At 38.4% G+C, this 19,511-nt stretch overlaps 1 protein-coding gene across 1 annotated transcript in view; it reads right to left on the reverse strand.

Annotated features, from left to right (window-relative positions):
* Positions 1 to 19,511, reverse strand: part of LRP1B (LDL receptor related protein 1B) — a 1,261,104-nt gene that overhangs the window by 314,814 nt on the left and 926,779 nt on the right. The window contains exons 43-44 of the mRNA XM_065561615.1: positions 12,805 to 12,994; positions 11,032 to 11,236 (exon numbers count right to left, since the gene is read on the reverse strand). Coding sequence (XP_065417687.1) covers positions 11,032 to 11,236; positions 12,805 to 12,994 — 395 coding nt within the window. The remainder of the gene's footprint in view (positions 1 to 11,031; positions 11,237 to 12,804; positions 12,995 to 19,511) is intronic.

Genomic DNA, 19,511 nt, shown 5'->3' on the forward strand with positions numbered 1-19,511 from the left:
GTTAAGGCAGGACGCTCCACATGCCGCTTATGCCCACAGGCACCGCCCTCCCAGCTACCATTTGCCCCCCTGCCTAGGAGCCGGACTTGCTGGCCGCTTCTAGGGTTCAACACGGTGCCAGACAGGACAGGTAGGGACTAGCCTGCCTTAACGCATCAGCACTGCCAACAAGACTTTTAATGGCTCGGTCAGTGGTGCTGACTGGAACCATCAGAGTCCCCTTTCAATCGGGTGTTCTGGTCGAAAATCGGACACCTGGTCACTCTAAGCGTCATCCTCCACCCCCTGAGTCACATCTGCAGGCCACCCTGCCTGTCTGGGTTCGGGGGTGGCAAAACCAAAAATTTTAACTCAAAGGGGCCACCACGTGGGGCTGGTCTGAGCCGCCTGACATCACCACTCACCCCCACCCCGAATGTTCCTCTTTGCTCCCCCGGAGGGGCGTTTCCCAGAGTTTTAAAACATCTGTTCTAAATCCAGAGGTGACTTGTGGGGTGGTCATGTGCCCCCCCAGAACCTTTAAATTGTGCCCCCCTCACAATCAACAGTTTCATGTCACCTCTGTACACTGTGTTTAAAACGAGGACCCTCTAAAATTAATGCCAAATTGAATATCCAAGACGGGAACATCAAAGATGAAGAATGCTTGGAAAATAAGAAAAAAGGATGAGAACACAGACAGAATACAAAGCAGGGGAATGAAAGAACACACAAAAAAAGCTTAAGAGAGAAATACAATATGAAATGGAGGGAAAACAGCAGAAATAAAATGAAGTGTAAAAAGGCAGATGGTTATCAGGGGTCACTGATATTTAGTTTTTAAAAACAATTACTTTAAAACATGCTAATTTTGCATGCAGCTAATATATGTAAACACAAGTTCTTATTACTATTATTTTTATCCAACCCTCAACTTCTTTCTGTTTGTTTCACTAGCTTTTTTTCTCCCCTTAACTATAAGCTCTTTGAAACTTTTACTTGCTCTTGTTTATACAATTTTAGCACAATAGGACTCTGATTGAGGCCCCTGGATACTACTCCAGTGCAATTAATAAACATTAATAAGGAAATGTATACAACGTGTGAACTGTGGCTTCCCACCCATACATATAAATCAAATAGCTAGGTAAGCAAACGAAGCACAAATAAGCAATTAAAAAAAAAGAAATTACCTTTAAAAAAAGATTTCAAAATTCCAAGGGCCTGAGCAACGTACGATTCAACAGTGGGAACAGTGGCAAAATCTGTCCCAAAGGGATCATTTTAGAATGTGAATTAAAAATATTTTTTCCAACTGACAAAGCAATAATATCATTTGTTATTTGCAATTTTTATCTTGTGAGCGGGGAAAATATCCAATGTTACTTCTGTACTGATTATTTTGGTTTTTACATTTAAGTCATGCAGCATATTGTGACAATTACTATTTTATCATTTTTATTGCAATAAACAAAGAATTAATAACTTTTTCCAAAGTATATTTTAACAATTAATTTAAAACCTCTTGAAATATCCTTTACAGTAACAGGCATATTGTGTTCTTTTGCTCCGAGCTCTTATCTTTTTCTGCAGATTATTTTATCTTAACTGTCAGTGGAGAACAATCGTGTTGTCATGTCCATCCAGAGATGAAGACTTTTAAGAAATAGCTAAGATTAGCCCTTTTAAAAATGCATATGATATTTTTGCAAAGAAATCCACATGTACAAAAAAAAAGTCTAAAATATACATGGCCTGAGAGCCAGGAGCTGCTGTGTTCTAATCCCAGATCTGACACTGATAGGCAGTCTGAAAAATGTGGATAATAATGACTTTCCTTCCTAGGTATAGCTCCTCTTTACCCAGTTTTACTAAACATTTTCTTCTGTTTTAAAAGATATTATTGGTAGAATCTTTCAAAACAGAAGAAACTTCTCTACAATCACAGTAAACTATCTATTTTAGCAATGATACAAAGGTCTATCTCACATCCATTGTGGAGGAACATAAAACTGAACAATTTTTTTATCTAGGAATTCCGACTGATTCTTATTACACTAATCTCAATCATTTTACTGGTGCCTTGCCCTTCCCCGTCTGTTTGTTGAAACCACTTGACCATTGTCATATGCTTAAGACCAAATACAGCAAATAAATCAGTTCAGGAAACCCCCATGCTTGCACAGAGCCATACTGAAATCAATAAGGGTTCACCCATGAGGTGTCAATGAGAAAGTCCCTATCCCAAAGAGTGTACAAACTTCAGTAAATCAAGTCCTCAGTCCCTGATTGGGGCCTTTAGGGACTAAAGCAATACTAATAAATAAACACATTATTCAAATGCACCAGTCAGCAGCATACTGCTGTGTCATTAAAGGCCCCCAAACAACGATTAGTGTCCCATTGTACTCGTCACTGTACAACAACAAAAAGACCTTCCTGTGCCCTAGAGAACCCATAATCTAATATTTTACACTGTACAAAATATATGAATAAATTGATGAATGAAGGGTGAGGATATGATTGAGGCAGCAGTAGAGCTCAGAATATTTCTTACTCATTTAATTTCCTTGCTTCTTTCACTCTGTTCCACCCTTCTGTGATACATGGGATGTGCCTCCTCTCTGCAGATACAGGAGGTGGTTCAGTGCTGTTGCTAGGCACTTGGCCAGGCCTCCTTGTGTACCCTGCCAGAAGACTCATTCAATGCTATATAAAAATAATTCTCAACAGGACATTATTAAAACAGCAACTAACTAAATAATTACGCAACTGCATGTAAAACTGCTCCTACCACCTCAATTATTGACTGAGAAATAAAAACAAAATAAATTTCCCTTGCTTAATAACATCATCCTGGGGTAGCAGACTTGTCGGAGACGCTGCTAGCAGAAGGGAAATTACCTAATAAATATTGCACTCTGCAGCCCTGCATCTCCCACAGTTCTGAGGCACATCGGAAGTAGTGAGCAATGTAATCAGATAGGGAGGGAAGAAGAAAAATAAACACAAACTGTATCCTATCAGAAATTTATTTTGGGACTACTTCATTCAGTACCTTCTTACCTAAGGAAGCCTCTGCAGTGGAATGGAAACCTATTCTGTAGAGTTTGATAAATGTACTATATGAGGATCATGATGCTACTCTGCAAATTTTCTCAAATGAGGCTCAAACATTCCCAACCCACAATGCCACTAGGGACCTTGTAGAGGAAGCCCAGATTCCCTCTGGGAACATTTTCTTGATATTTTGTGTCCCATCTGTGGCAAGATTTTAACATTTTGTTTGCAGCAACTTTGAGGCTCTATGACCCTGGCATTTTGGATGGAATGAGACTAACAGAATACAATAGGCACGTGTACACTACATGCTGGAGATTTTGCTCTAGAGAGTTACAGACATCTGTTTATGCCACAACCTTTCCAATGCTGCTGACTACCGAGACATGGACCAGAACAAAAAACAAAATAAAACAAATACACACACCTTGGGCAGAAATATTTCTGGAGTTCTAAGGATAACATTTTCCTCAAGAGAAGTGCAGCATAGATTCTCATATAGACAGAAGTGCAAATTCTGAATCCCTGCATTTTGAAGGGAATGCAACTAGAAAAGCAGTCTGCAAGCTTGTCTAATTTAGCCATTATGATTAACCTTGACATCTAAAGATACTCAGTTGAGGAATACAATGTATGGGCACAAAGAATACTGCTAGGGCTGGTACCTCTCTTTCTGTGGTGCTTGGTTGTAAGACTCCATCCAAATCATCCTGGATAAACTTTAGTGTAACTGGGATCGCCAGATGTGCGCCACATAAATATAATTTTCTGGTTGAGTTCTGCCGGGGTATCAAAAGTGAATCAATGAGGCTAACAGAAAATCCTTCATGATTTCCATTTCTCTTTGAATACTCAGGCTAATAATTGTATGCGGTCCAGGTCCAGATGAATAAAGGCTTCCTCTTTCAGGAGATCTAGTCTATTCTGCAAGTGCAGTGGAAGCTCCTTAGCTGTTTCTATCAGGTCCAAAAAATCTCTCTGCTGGGTGAGTGAAGGACTAGAAGGATGATCTTCAGTGCTCTTTTCTTCTTCTATTTCAGCAAATATTTTACACATGCACAAGATTCTCTCTGCCTGGGACATTATTTCCATTACTTGTAAGAGATGTTTCAACCTCTGGTTACTTCCTGAGTTTGTGGAAAGCATATGAATTCATGCTTCAGATCATAACACAACCTCTAGCCAATAAGGTTTAGGAGGAAAATTTCTCTGTGGGAAGGTTATTGCCTTATTGCTTACTACAGGGTTTCAGGAAACTCCTTCCAGAGTGGCTAGTACTAGCCACTGTCAGAGTCAGCTAACTGGACACTGGTGTTAATTTTCATGTAACTGGACACTGGTGTTAATTTTCATGTTCATGTTCAGACTCATCCAATAGTATTTCTTAATGAACCAAAAGGATATGTTGTCTGAGATTGTGAGAAATCCTATGACACAAACTGTGAACTTGAGAAAGTTGATGCTTTCCTTTTTCTGGGTGAGGGTCCATGATCCCTAAGTTATCTCTTCTTCTAGGCATGCAATGCAACTAAAGATGCTTGCTTCCATAGTGAGTATGCAAGGGTGAAGAATGAACACTGGATTGGCATTCAGCACATTCCTTACACTTATCTGCCCCACAAATTAATATTCAGACTGGATTTGGATATTCAGCATTGCAATCCGGTGATAGGAATGAGATATAAAATAAAAGCATTAAAATTAAAATACTATTATCTGTTACCCTAATAAATACAAAGCATATTTAGATTTTTTCTTAAGCAATTAAGATATTCCTTACTAATATAAATTCCAAGTTAGATCCATAACCCAATGTTACATTATGCTATAAAATAAAAATATCCCAACCACTTATTATATTTTAATCTATATAAGTAAAATAATAACTGTGTGGACTTGTATTATACTGTGACTACACTCTCTTAAAATACTGTAATAAAAATAAATTACGACTTTGAATTTGATCAAAACATTAAACACATGAATAAGCTCATTAATTTTCAGTATTAGCAAGTAAGATATATGTAATAGAAAGCTATGTTTCACTTTTCAAAACTAAAACTATATCTAAGCATGTTCACTGAACCTCGTTAGGAAGAAATTGTGCTCTGCTTAGCTTCAACAGCATAATTCCTATTTCCCAGAGATTTCCTTAATCAGTGAATATAGCAGACGCAGCTCTTCACATTTTCATATGACTCTGTCATTGTCATCTACTAAGGTTTCCATACAGAAAGTCCCACTCCCATTACAGAACCCTGCCATTCAGACTGCTATAAGCACCTAGTCTTTACTAGGATCCCAGACCACAGAAGCAGAACATGTCATGAAGATTAAAATCCTAGAGATGAAGCAGTACCACAATTTTGGGGTGGTGACCCTACAGTGAATCTAATGAAGAGCTCCCTGCTTCTCACAAGGCGGATAGCTCACTTGGAAGTGGGCTTAGCCATTTTAATAGGTGAGATTCCACATGAGGCAGCTCCAGAGATTTCTGGTAAAGTTACAGAACCATCCCAAACTGAATTCAGGATTAGGGTCCTAGTGTTAAACCAGGCGTTGAGGTTGCTGAAACAAAGAATGAGTCTGAGGAGCATATTCATGGTATCTATTCATCCTCCAGGTCCTGAGGTATTCATGGTGGATGTCAGACTTCAGGGATGGGGATCACACTTAGGGGAAAAAACAGCATCTGAGATTGTGGGACCATGTCATGCAACCACAAAAAAAAGGGAAAACAAGAAAAGAAACAAAGGATCAGCTTTCTATAGCTCAAAGCAGTCAAGTCTGCCTTTGAAATGTCCAAAGGTACATCATGAATGACCACATATTAGTCCAAACTAATGCCTCCATCACTGAGAAATTTATCTCAATAACGAGGGGTGAGAAACTCAGGTTCCAGTACTCTATTCACAGATGATGGAGATAATTTCCTGGGCAGATGTAAACTTAGCTTCCATCAGAGTGGTTCATATAAAGGGAATACTAAACCAGATGGTGGTTCAGCAGGCAATCCATAGAGAAATCAAAATGGAACCTGAACCAGAAGATATTCAGCCTAATAACAAACAGATTCAGCCACCTGAAAGTGGACCCGTTGGCACAGAGTCACACATTTTCCTCAAGAGAAGGAGGACCCATTGGCACAGAGAAGCTAGACCAGTATTTCACAAGAGATGCAGATCCCAATCTCTAGACACAGATGCCTCTGCCCACAGATGGCCCAAAACTCTGCTCTATGCATTCCCAGCCCTTGTTTTGTTAAATAAGGTGTTTTTTTTAAAAGGTAAGAACTAGCAGATGTGTCACTATTAGCACTCACGTGGCTGAGATGGTTCTTGGACCTAACTTACTGGGCAGGGAGACTGGACATACCATGAGCTCATTCTCCATGCAGATCTGGACCGTCTACTAATGACCACATGGATATGGAAAAGGAACTCCTAAACACTATATGCAGGGACATGCACAAGGGGGGAGGGCAAACAGGGCCCCCCCAATAATAGTCAGGGGCAGAGAACTCTTCCAGCCCCAGGGCCGCAGCAGGGAGAGCAAGCTCCTCCAGCCCCGGTGGGAGCTGACAGCTGCTCCGGCTCTGTGGTGGGGATGGGTGGGTGGGTGGGAGGGAAGAGCACACTCCTCTGACCCTAGGCCTTGGCAAGGGGCACAGAACATACCCCCCCAAAAGGGGTCAAATTTAAATTCCAGTGCACACCCCTGAATATATGATTTTCTCTAACAGTAGTAAATATTCTTCTGGCTTCTAGACAGATTTCAGCTCTAAAGAGGTATTCCTCTATTTGCTCACAATTCAGCACATAGTTTAAGAATCCCAGAGTCCCAAGCATTCCAATTATCCTAATCTAGTTCTACAAAGGTTTGGACACAGAATTTTGGCCCAGCACTTTAGCATATCAGGTTTCTGCCCTCAGCAGTGTCCTATATGGAAAATCCTGCAGCTCCTTAGTTTCAAGATTTCTCAGGGCTGTTAGGCTAACACTTTTTCCCCAAAGTGAGATTGGCTCTTAGTGCTTCAAGTGCTTACAGCTCCCCTTTGAACCTTTGACATCTGTCACTCCCTTTAATTTGTCCATCAAAACTTGTTGCCATCACCTTAGCTAGGGGAATTTCAGAGATTGCAGCATTATCCATGCAACTCCATACTGCATTTTCTATAAGGATAAAGTAGTTTTCATAGAGTCCTTTGTACCAAAAGTGAACATATTTCATGTTTCAAAGCAAATAATCTTTCCTTAGTTCTATCTAAATCCCTGAATCCTACAATGAAAAGATGACATAATCTGGTTATTTGTAAAGATCTAGCTAAAGTGTACTGAATCAAACAAGATCAGGATCAATGTTTGTCTCTATTCACCCAAGGTCTAGGCCTCAAAGCATCTAAACAATCTCTGGCAAAATGAATCAAATTATGCATTGTGGAGACATTCAAGGGGTCAGGCAGGCCTGTTCTTCAGAGAAATAAAAGCTCACTCTACAAGATCCCTAGGAGGTCGTGGCAGTGCTGCCTCATATAGCCAGGGGAGGGGCTATGGGTAGCACAAGCACAGCCTCCTACGAGTACTGCTAGGCAAAACTCTCCAACTCTGGTGCACTGGGCATGCACATACCTATGTGGAATACATGGCTGCATCTATTTGAAGAAATACAAAATAAGGTTGTGCAAGAACCATTAGCAAAATTAAAGTTCTGATGCAACTATTGTCACCAAGAAACTATAGTGGTTTGAGGTTTACTTTGCTGTTCTCATTTCAGGCAAAACTTCGTCGGACTTCCTTAATTTATATTAAATTCAAAAGAGCAAATTTTGACGGAATTAAACCTGCATATTGTCCCTATTTAAACATTTAGAAAAAAAATGTATTTCTGTAGAGATTTAACAGTAAAATAAAAAAGTGTTCTGTAGAACTTTCATTAATGCTAAAAATACTACAATAAATACTGTCATATGAACCATATAAAAACAACCAGGAGTCTGGTGGCACCTTAAAGACTAACAGATTTATTTGGGCATAAGCTTTTTTTTTAATGTTGGGCAGTGCTGGAAATGAGGAGGAGCGTATTGGTGATGATACCAAACCTCTCTACCTCACTACTTCTGCCAGCTGTAAACTGGAAAAAGCTGGCACATACCATGAACAGGAGGGATAGCTCAGTGGTTTGAGCATTAGCCTCCTAAACCCAGGGTTGTGAGTTCAATCCTTGAGGGAGTCATTTAGGGATCTGGGGCAAAAATCTGTCAGGGGCTTGGTCGTGCTTTGAGTAGGGGGTTGGATTAGATGACCTACTGAGGTCCCTTCCAACCCAAATAGTCTATGATAACTTCTGAGGGGTACACAAACACTTACCTTCCAGTTCAAGCACTTCAGGTGGGGCTAGGCTCACCTTTAATATCCCAGAAATAAAGAATGTATCTAATATACAAGATACAGAACTAAAAAAAAAAAAAAAAACTATGGACACAGGTCACCCACTCTTATTCATGCTAGTAGTTCCTGATTCAACTAATACCACTGAAACTAATGCCAGTGCTCATGGAACACAGTATATTCCAATGTGAGTAAAAGAGTAATAAAATTGAGTCCTATGTTAATACAACGTTAGGGTGACACACTTAAACACAAAAGATGTTAGAAAATGCAAAAATAAAGGTTTTCACTGTAACATTATGTACAGGGGAGCTCCAATCCTGGTCTGTGTCCTAGCTGTGCTGAGCACAACTTGGGGTGGGAAATGCAAGTTCCTGAGGTAAAGTAGAGTACATCTCTCAATGATGTGCTCAATGCTGATTATCCACTGTCTACCCACAACCAGGGATTACTGGATGCAGCAATGCCACAGACACAAGTGTGCTAGGTTCTGTGAGCCATCTCCATCTCTCTCCACCCACAGACTTTCTGGATACTTTGCACCTCCAGAGAACCATAAGGAAAACTGAAAGGTGGCCAAGTTCTGGTATAAAGGATGTATATTTACATTTAAATAGTCTAATAAACAAAAATATATATGCATTGTGGCTGAGTTAATGTTACTGGATAAATTTAGAACTTTTGCATTTCCTGAACATTTAGTTTTGAAATATGTGAAGTTAAATGTTACAATAACAAAAGCAGATTTTTATGGGGGGCGGAGGGTTTTTGTTTTTTGGGGGGATTTTTGCATTCAATTTTTTTCTTATTTTCTAAGGAAATGGAAAGATGCAGCTGTCTATTTATGCCAGTCTGCAAGTAGTCCAAACTAGCACATGGTTCATTGAAATAAATTGGGTGGCAGGGAGAAGCGAGTTCCCACTCTTATTGTTATTGTTTAGCTGCTGCGTTTGTCTTCAAAGCTGGATTCACAAGGCAGCATGTCTAAAAAAGCAACACACGAAGGCAACATAAAAAGACAGAAATATAATTTGCATTTTTGGAAGACTGCTGTGTGCTTTAATGACACATTTACATTTCTCATTTGCACTGTGATGTAACAAACAACAAGGTAGGGATACATCAGGCTCTATTAAAATCTTAGCAGATACCTAGACCCAGGTGATATTTCAATACTTATAATATTTTTAATGTAAAATGTTCTGCAAACCTAGCAGTCTATTACGCAGTAAGGATTATTTCCAGACAGTTTTGAGGTATGCTTTCCCTCCACCCCAACCCCCACCCCACTCATTTCTAAAGTCTTTCTGGGTCAGAAATACCATAAAAGATTAAAAGGGATTTTGTTTTATTTTTTTCCACTCTCCAATAAATCTAAAATAGCTGAATGGACTTTTCCTCAATATTTCTAAAAAAAATAAAACAATCTCTTTCGGCTGCCAAAGGAGTCAAGTTACAGTCAAATTTCTATATAACCAACTATAACTTATAATAGACACATCAGAATGAGAAGTGATACATAGCACTGTATCTTAGGAAATCAGCCATTGTGCTTTAGCAGAGGAATGTTTTGTTTGTTTCATAGTCTTTACATATGAAAATAATTCCTTTTAAACATAGAATCTGAAACATGAACACCTACATTTAGAAAAATCCATGCATACATGATTTAGATAATGACACAGAGAGTACACTTATGAAGTCTGTGGATGGTACCAAGTTGGGAGGGGTTTCAAGCACTTTGGAGGACAGGATTAGAGTTAGGGTTAGGGAGAGAATAATCAACTGCACAAATACAAAATGAGAAAGGACTACTTAAGAAGGAGTACTGCAGTAAAGGATCTGGGGCTATAGTGGATCACAAACTAAATATGAGTCAACAATGTAATACTGTTGCAAAAAAAGCAAACATCATTCTGGGATGTATTAGCAGAGTGTTGTAAGCAAGACATATGAAAATTCTTCCACTCTGTTCAGCACTGATGAGTCCAGAGGAGAGCAGTCAGAATGACTAAAGGTATAGACAACATGATCTATGAGGAAAGATTGGAAAAATTGGGTTTGTTTGGTTTGGAGAAGAGAAAACTATGTGGGGGCATGATAACAGTCTTCAAGTATGTAAAAGGTTGTTATAAAGAGAGAGTGATCAATTGTTCTCTTTACCCACAGAGGACATGATGAGAAGTAATGGGCTTAAATTGCAGCAAGGAGATTTAGGTTAGACATTAGGAAAATCTTCCGAACTGGAAGGATAGTTAAGCATGGGAACAGATTACCTAGTGAAACTGTGGAATCTCTGTCATTGGAGGTTTTTAAGAACATTAGAAAAACACCTGTCATGTATGATCTAGATAATACTTAGTCCTGCCTCACTGCAGAGGACTGGACTAGATTTATTGAGGTCCCTTCCAGTCCTATGATTCAATTTAGTCATTTTGTTTACGAATAAGAACTAATGGAGAATTACTGATTCATTAATCTACAGGCAGATACATAAGACCCTGATTTGGTAAATTTAAACTTTGGTTGATTTAAAGAGACTATCCAAAAAGTACAACCATATATATATAATTCCATATATCAATATTTTATTTGTTTTACTTACGTATCTCTGTGACCCATCATATTCACACCTCTCTATTTTTCCCAGGCTGCCATCTGAAAAGTAGAGTTTCTCTGCACTGTGATCAATGGTAAGTCCATTTGGTGTGAGGATATCAGTACTGATAATAACCTGTGCATTTTTCCCAGAAAGGGTAGATCTCATGATGCTTGGATGCTGCTCATTCCAGTTAGTCCAAAACATTAAACTGTATTAACATCAAAATAATAATAAAAAGCTTTAAGCTAAACTTTTTATTTTACTTCCTATGTTAGTTCTACTTATAAATTAAGAATATGAAAAACATGTACCTTCAAATATAGTTATAGTTTATATAGTATTTCCAATTATAATATAGATCAATTATTGCAGTTTATCCTGTTTTAATGAGTGATCTGTGATTCTTATGATCTAATATTTTAAGTAGTGCGCTGTTCTCCAAATTATGTGAATCAATTATTTCTAACAATGGAAAACAAGTATGACAGTCAATAATTTTCAAATTATAATAGATCCTTGACTCATATGCAAGCATGGACTTTTTGTCTTCCCACAAATCTTTTGAGTTTTTATCCTTAATTTTGTCACCTGTTTTTTTTCTAAACCGGGGAAAATTCATATACACAAGGCCCTCCCCACGTCACTTATACCCTGTAGTGAGAGACATGCTACAAGGAGAGTAGATGCTGAAATAACGCAAATGGGGTGTCTAGGGTCTGCTTACTCAGACTTTAGAGGATGATGTACATTTCACAAGAAGAAGATACCTCCCAATTTACATAAAGTTACTTCAGAGTCTATGCTAGATTACTGACTGAAATGACTTAAGTTTTAATGTGCTATAAGAGAAGTTCAATTATATATATATCGACTTGACTCTCAGTGGTATATACCCTCCTAAGACACAGCGATTTTTTTAAAATTCTACCTTTACAAGTCTAAATTTAGGCACCCATTTGCCCTTTGACTAGGACATTTACTAGTAAGACAAGAAACTGAAGTTTTATTATAAGTCTGTAAAATATTTGTATTTCCAGCTTTTACTTAAGAAATTTGAACTGTATATTACAGAAGCGAACAGCTCAATAGAGAATACTTATCCTTTCTGTTCTACCATAAATATTTCAGGCAGGTTTTCTTATTTTTTCAAACATCAGCTTAAAGGGTTTTTGGTGAAGCATAGTACAAAAATATTTGAGCATGATCTTCTATCTAAAACAGGGGTCGGCAACGATCGGCACGCAGCTCGCCAGGGTAAGCACCCTGGCGGGCCGGGCCGGGCCAGTTTTATTTACCTGCTGACGTGGCTGGTTCGGCCGATCGCGGCCCCCACTGTCCGCGGTTCGCCGTCCTGGGCCAATGGGGGCGGCGAGAAGCGGCGCGGGCGAGCGATGTGCTGGCTGCGGCTTCTCGCCGCCCCCATTGGCCCGGGACGGCGAACCGCAGCCAGTGGGGGCCGCGATCGGCCGAACCAGCCGCGTCAGCAGGTAAATAAAACTGGCCCGGCCCGCCAGGGTGCTTACCCTAGCGAGCCGCTTGCTGAACGTTGCCGACCCCTGATCTAAAAGATTATTTGCATTAAATGAAACATTTTAGGATTTCTGGAAACTTTTTCAAAAATAAAAGCATGAAATTTGGCTCCTGAAACTATATTTAGGCATCTGTCTGATCGTCAAAAGTGCTGAGTACCACAGTTTTCACTTACATGAACGGGAGATGCTCGATGCTCAGCACTTTTGAAAATTCAAAAACCAGCAATACAGATGTGGTACATACTTTTGGCATTCATCAAGAGCTAATACATGTGGATGATCATCTTCAGACATTGTTATTACTGCTTCCCTGTTGAAAGCTCCTCGTCGTTTCTGGTCAACTGTATGTCTTGTGATAGATGATGTAGTAGAGCTGGTCCAATAGAGAGTATCCCAAGCTCTATGATAGGCAAGTCCTTCCACAGAACCTACATCTGATAAAGACAATTACAAAGAAAATAAATTACTTCTTGCTAGCAAAGAAGGGGAATTTTTTTTCTAAATAGTACTTGTTGAATAACACGGTGGTTCAGATGTTTTAGCTCTTCACATTTTCCACTTTTTGTATGCCAACGTCACACATTGAGATCCAGAGAAATTAAATGATGTATCTTAGGTCACACACAAAGTTTGTGGTGGAACTGTGCTTGAAATCCAGATTTCTTGTGTCCCACTATAGTGTGTTAAACAGAAGATAATTTCCCCCCTCTACACAGTCATTCCTCTCTTATCTTATGTTAGTAACTTTCAAACTAAAAATGTTGTCAGTAAGCTCATATATATGTGCTCTATCATCCTACATGAAAAATATGAGGAAGAAACAAAAGCAAATGAAATTAATAGCCAGCTAAGGAATACCTTTAATACTGTCAAGAAAAGATAAATTGCAGACTACCGATTCCAATAAATAAAAGTGACACTGGCAGAAACTGGAGTAATTATTTCTTACTATTGTGTTCCCAATCACTAAGGCAACATAACGGATCCTCTGATTGCTTTATCTATTTAGTATTTAACACAAAAAACAGATTTAGGCAGATGCAACATATTACATTTCTAGATTTTTCTTCAATGATTCGTTTTATAATATGCAGTATTTATTATCTTGATTATTATTGTTTATATTTGGCATTGGGGAGGATATTATTTTCATGCTACAAGAAATATATAGAGAATAGAAACTCATCAAAGTAAGTTCATTTACTTTATCTACAGTAGTTCATAAACACAAGGCAACAAAACAGTATTTGCTATGAATGTGTCACTTTCACTTATTCATTCAATATTTTTTCAAAAGTCTCCAGAGGTAATCCTGGCAGTTACAGGCCAGAAAGCCTATATTCAGTACCAAGCAAAGTTGTTGAAACTATAGTCAAGAACAGAATTATCAGGCACATAGATGAACAATGTATGTTGGGGAAGAGTCACTGTCGCTTTTATAAAGGGAAATCATGCCTCAGATTTCTATTAGAATTCTCTGAGGGTGTCAACAGGCATGTGGACAAGGATGATCCAGTTGGGATAGTAAACTTGGACTTTCAGAAAGCCTTTGACAAGGATCCATACAAAAAGGCTCTTAAGCAAAGTAAGCAGTTACGAGATATGATGGAAGGTCCATTCATGGATCAGTAACCGGTTAAAAGACAGGAAACAAAGGATAAGTGAGAGTAAATGGTCAGTTTTCACAGTGGGGAGAGGTAAATAGCAGTGTCCCCCAAGGATCTATACTGTTCAACATATTTATAAATGATCCTGAAAAGGGAGTAAACAGTGAGGAAGCAACATTTGCTGATGATACAAAATTGCTCAAGATAGTTAAGTGCAAAGTTGATTGTGAATAGTTACAAAGGGATCTCACAAAATTGAGTAACTGGGAAAAATTTGACAGAGGAAATTCAATGTTGATAAGTTCAAAGTAATGCACATTGGAAAACATAATCCCAACTATACATACAAAACGAGGAGGTCTAAATTAGCTGTTACCACTCAAGAAAGAGATGTTGCATCATCATGGGTAGTTTTCAGAAAACATCCGCTCAACATACACCACATCAGTCAAAAAACCTAGCAGAATGTTAGGAACCATTAAGAAAGGGATAGATAATAAGAAACAAAAATGTCATAATGTCACAAAGTAAATCTCTGGTACACCCACACCTTGAATACTGCATGCAGTTTGGGTCACCCCATCTCAAAATAGATATATTAGAATTGGAAAAAGTACAGGGAAGGGCAACAAAATCATCAAGGGTAGGGAATAGCTTCCATATGAGGAACGATTAAAAGACGGTGACTGTTCAGCTTAGAAAAGAGACAACTAAGGAGGGATATGATAGAGGTCGATAATATCACAAATTGTTTGGAGAATGTGAATAAAGAAGTGTTGTTTATCCCTTTGCATAATACAAGAAACAGAGGTCACCCAATGAGATTAATAGGCAGCAGGGTTAAAACAAGCATAAGGAGGTCCTTCTTCACACAATACACCATCAACCTATGGAACTTGTTGCCGGGCGATGTTGTGAAGGCCAAAAGTATAATTGGGTTAAAAATAAAATAAGTTTGTGGAGGATAGGTCCATCAATGGCTATTAGACAAGATGGCCATGAATGCAAGCCTAGAGCCATGTTCTGTCCCTAAACCTCCAACTGCCAGAAGCTGGGACTGGATGACAGGGGATGGATCCTTGATAATTGTCCTGTTATGTTAATTCCCTCTGAAGCGTCTGGCACTGGCCAGTGCTGGAAACAGAAAACTGGGCTAGATGAACCATTGGTCTGAGCAGTATGGCCTTTCTTATGTTCTTATACATCTACTTTTGATAGCAGCCTTCAACTACCTGAAGAGGGGTTCCAAAGAGGATGGAGCTAAGCTGTTCTCAGTGGTGGCAGATGACAGAACAAGGAGCAATTGTCTCAAGTTGTAGTGGGGGATGTCTAGGTTGGATATTAGGAAAAATTATTTCATTAGGAGGGTGGTGAATGACTGGAATGGGTTATGTTGAGAGGTGGTGGAATCTCCATCATTAGAGGTTTTTAAGGCCCAGTTTCACAAGCCCTGGCTGGGATGATTTAGTTGGGGTTGGTCCTGCTTTGAGCAGGGGGTTGGATTAGATGACCTCCTGAGGTCTTTTCCAACCCTAATCTTCTATAATTCTATGATTATTCTTTCATCTTTAGGATACAGATAGCAGCCCAAAATTCAAGTAAGTCAATATTATAATGTTGGGACTGACCCAGAGGAAATGATTTGATACACTGGCATTGCCAGTATCACATGGGGAGACATTTTGTCTATGGATCAGCCAGATCCCAAACCATTTAATGCTTTGCATGTTAAAACTAAAACCTTCAACTCCACTTTGAAATTATCAGGAACACTGGTGTTATAATGATTAGCCATTACAAGACTGTAATGAATTTGTGCTATATTACAGTAATTTACCATACACATTTTAAGGTTTATTCCATAGCACAACCATATTTTCTGTTGAAAGCAATTTGTTAGCAGTTATTCACTCTTTTTGAAATATGCGAGAAAATATCTAGTTAGTTCACTGAACACTGCAATTTGGGGAGTCAAACCCAAAATCTTTCAATAGGATGAAAATCAGGGGATTTGTTGTTTACTACCAGTTTCATATATTCACACTACCTTATACTGTTTTGAGTTAGTAAAGCAAACAGAAACTGGAAATGAAAAGAAATGCATTTCTTTCACTGACACATTAAATTAAAACATTGATAGCATTAGATGCCTACAGCACTGGCTAAATTTATTCTACCCATGAAGCAACAGTTTATGATTTTCAAATGAATAGCACACTTAAATGAAGGGAACATTAATACAATATGATATTAATATACAAATCCTCACATTATTCACCTGCCACTGACATTCTGAATTAAATCAGTAATGGGGTGTATAACTGATTAAATATCTACACAACAGAAAGCAACAGCTTATGATTTACAAAGGCAATGGTAGAGCGATCACATCATTACGTTGCCAAACGCCATCTATCACTTTTACTGAATTTAACGAAGATGGATTACATTCCGCAGATGACATGCAACCTATAAATATTGTCATTCTGATCTTCATCTGACTTTCCTAGCGAACAGACAAGCAACAAATCAATTATTGAAGAACACCTATTAGAATCCCTTGTTATTCAGCATATGTGTGTGCGTGCGGGAGGGGAGAATATTGCTGAAATTATCTAATGACTCTAACGTCTGAGATTTGGGAATGCTTCTCATTACTTCTGAGCAAAGTAAGTTTCTAGCTCATCTCATTTACTATTTAAAATTCTGCAGGAAGATTAAATTCAAAACGTTACCAGTTTTTGTACTTTGACTAGGGCTGGGTCGGATCAACAAACCTTTTTGCATTAATTCCACCTTCTAAGCCACCTCAATTTGTTCAACCACACAGCAAATTGTAAGGCAGGAAACAATAATGTTCATCTATATAATGTATTGCTTTGTAAATACTGAAAGAGAGTAAACATCATACCAACAACGAGCACAAGCAACACACTTACACCAAAACTTCTGGGGATGTTTTAAAAGTACCTACCATTAAGCACCTGCTTGAGTCCTTATTTACTGTACTCTCTCATTTGGCTTGCACAATTTACTTTTTTGGAAACAAGTCTGTCAATTGCTTGAGTGGCCCAATCACAGGAGATCAGACTGCTTTCTGATTATGCAAGCAGATTGTAATAGATAACAGGTAGTCATTATTTGATGTCTGAGATGAAGATTATGCCTCAAAAGCAATACAACATCTGAGAGATGGCTTAAAATTTCACACATATTACCAATTTCACAATCAGAAATTCTTTACCCTTAATTAATTCTTTACCCTTCCATTATGCTCTTCAGGTAACTATAAGGCAAGAAGTCATTCTTGGCAGAAAGTAAAATTCTTAAGAGATAAACTGTCATAAAAGAATGAATGGATAGCATTTTGTTTTTGAAACTAGAGGCTGATTTGATTATTTAATTGCTTCTCTCATCGTTGAGCTGCAAAATGAGCTCATCTTATTCAGAATATTTTAAAACTCAGAATATCTCAAATTTGGCACAAACAAATTTAATTAATATATACTAACTACACCATTTTTTTTTTGCCTATGAAAAATTCAGGTAGACTTGATGTCATAAGGACTAAGTTTGTGTATGTGATTTCTAGAGCTGTGCAATGTGATACCATGTGACATGTTACATTAAAACTCCTTCAAATGCTGATGTAGTAAACTTTCTGATCATACATAATAAACATAGGCTTTGGGGTTCTGCAAAGCAACAACCAGCTTATTTTCAATAGCTACACTTCATGTTACTTCAAGGAGTGAATAATTCTAAGACTGAGGGGAGAACTTGTTAACAAATTCTATATCTTTTATTCAGTGCAATCGTATTTAAGATAAATATATAAACACTGATGTGACAAAGTCTCTTTTGGCACATGGCAAAAAAGAAAGTTAAAGGCTAATTGCCAGTTTACCTATCTTTATTCATATAAAGGTGATGTTTTAACATAACCATAAAATGTTGTATTGGCAAAATTATTCCTCTTCAGAGGCACTGATGTAAAAAATGGGGGAATGTACTGTACCATAGTGACAGTGCCTGGTGGGAATTGTATCTTTATAAGGCATGATACCTATAAAGCCACTGGAGGAACATGGTAAGAGGTTACTCTTGCTATACCTTTATTCCCCACAATTCTGATTCCTGGTGTGTAAGAGAGGGTTAGGTCAACTAGCAGTACCAGCAGTACTGACCAGATTCTACCCAAACATGGCTTCTTCCTGTACAGGTGTGCTGAAGGGGAAGGGCAAAAATTTCATTTGCATTGTATTTGAGCCATCTGGCTACTGAAGATCTTGATGCTTTCTTCTGCTTTACTTTGGCATTATATAGTATGAGGAAGGCATTTTAATAAGGATGGTTTTCTTTTCATTAGATTTTTAACTTCCCTGTATGTATATATCCTTTGCTAATCCTCTTTTAGACTGACTGAGTTAGGGCAGAAGGAAAGAACAATTTCTTGTGAGCAATGCAACGGAAAGCAGAATTGATTTTAGGGATATATGCAGGATTCAGGCAAAACAACCCCTTGTCTTCACAGCACATATCATATTGACATTTCATATAAAGTGCTGTAACCATAAGATCAGAAGTAATGACCAATCAAAAGTCAACCTAAATGGAAATTAAACAGATGCCATAGGAGAATGTCTCAAAGAGTGGTCTTCTGACAACTTCCAGGAGTAGACTGAACTTCATGGGACTACTCTGTAGATCTTCTGTGGGTTGATTAGGGTTATTGTTTTGCAGGATTCTTTTAATGTGGAGAATCAGGGAAATATTTTTAGGATTGTCTATTTTTATAAATGGTTGCAATGATAAAGCTTAACACTTTAAAAAGATGCCTGAGGCCTAGAAGTATGGTGTCTTGGATAAATTCTAATACGTGACAAATTTTAGCTGATCTGGATTTAATTTTATTTTCTCAGCTCTGGTGGCTAAATCTGGCCCAGATTCTAGTTTTCTCATGTGCAGCAGAGCTTTTCCTCAATGCTAGCAGGCTGAGTACTATTGTTTCTTTAATTGTCCCCTTCTACCAGCAGTACGATAAATCAGCACAGTCTTGGCTCTAGATGGATAAGGAATCGTGGTACTAATGGGTGATTCAAGTTGCGGAGGTGAAGCCAGAATTTGAAAGGCCAGAATGGAACCGCTAGGATTACTTGTGCCTTGTCCTGGTTAATTTTTCCCAGAGTCTGTGACATCAGAGAAAAAGGGTTCAGAATCCCTGAAGGTCAGGCTTAGGGCAGTACAATTTCCTTCTATCTGGTGACTTTTAATCTCTCTTTGGCTGTCTATTAGATGAAAGACACTTTTTGACCTTCCTTATAAGCATGGCTTTATTCAGTAA

The sequence above is a fragment of the Chrysemys picta genome, chromosome 11, assembly GCF_011386835.1.
Source record: "Chrysemys picta bellii isolate R12L10 chromosome 11, ASM1138683v2, whole genome shotgun sequence".
Taxonomy (NCBI): Eukaryota; Metazoa; Chordata; order Testudines; family Emydidae; genus Chrysemys; species Chrysemys picta.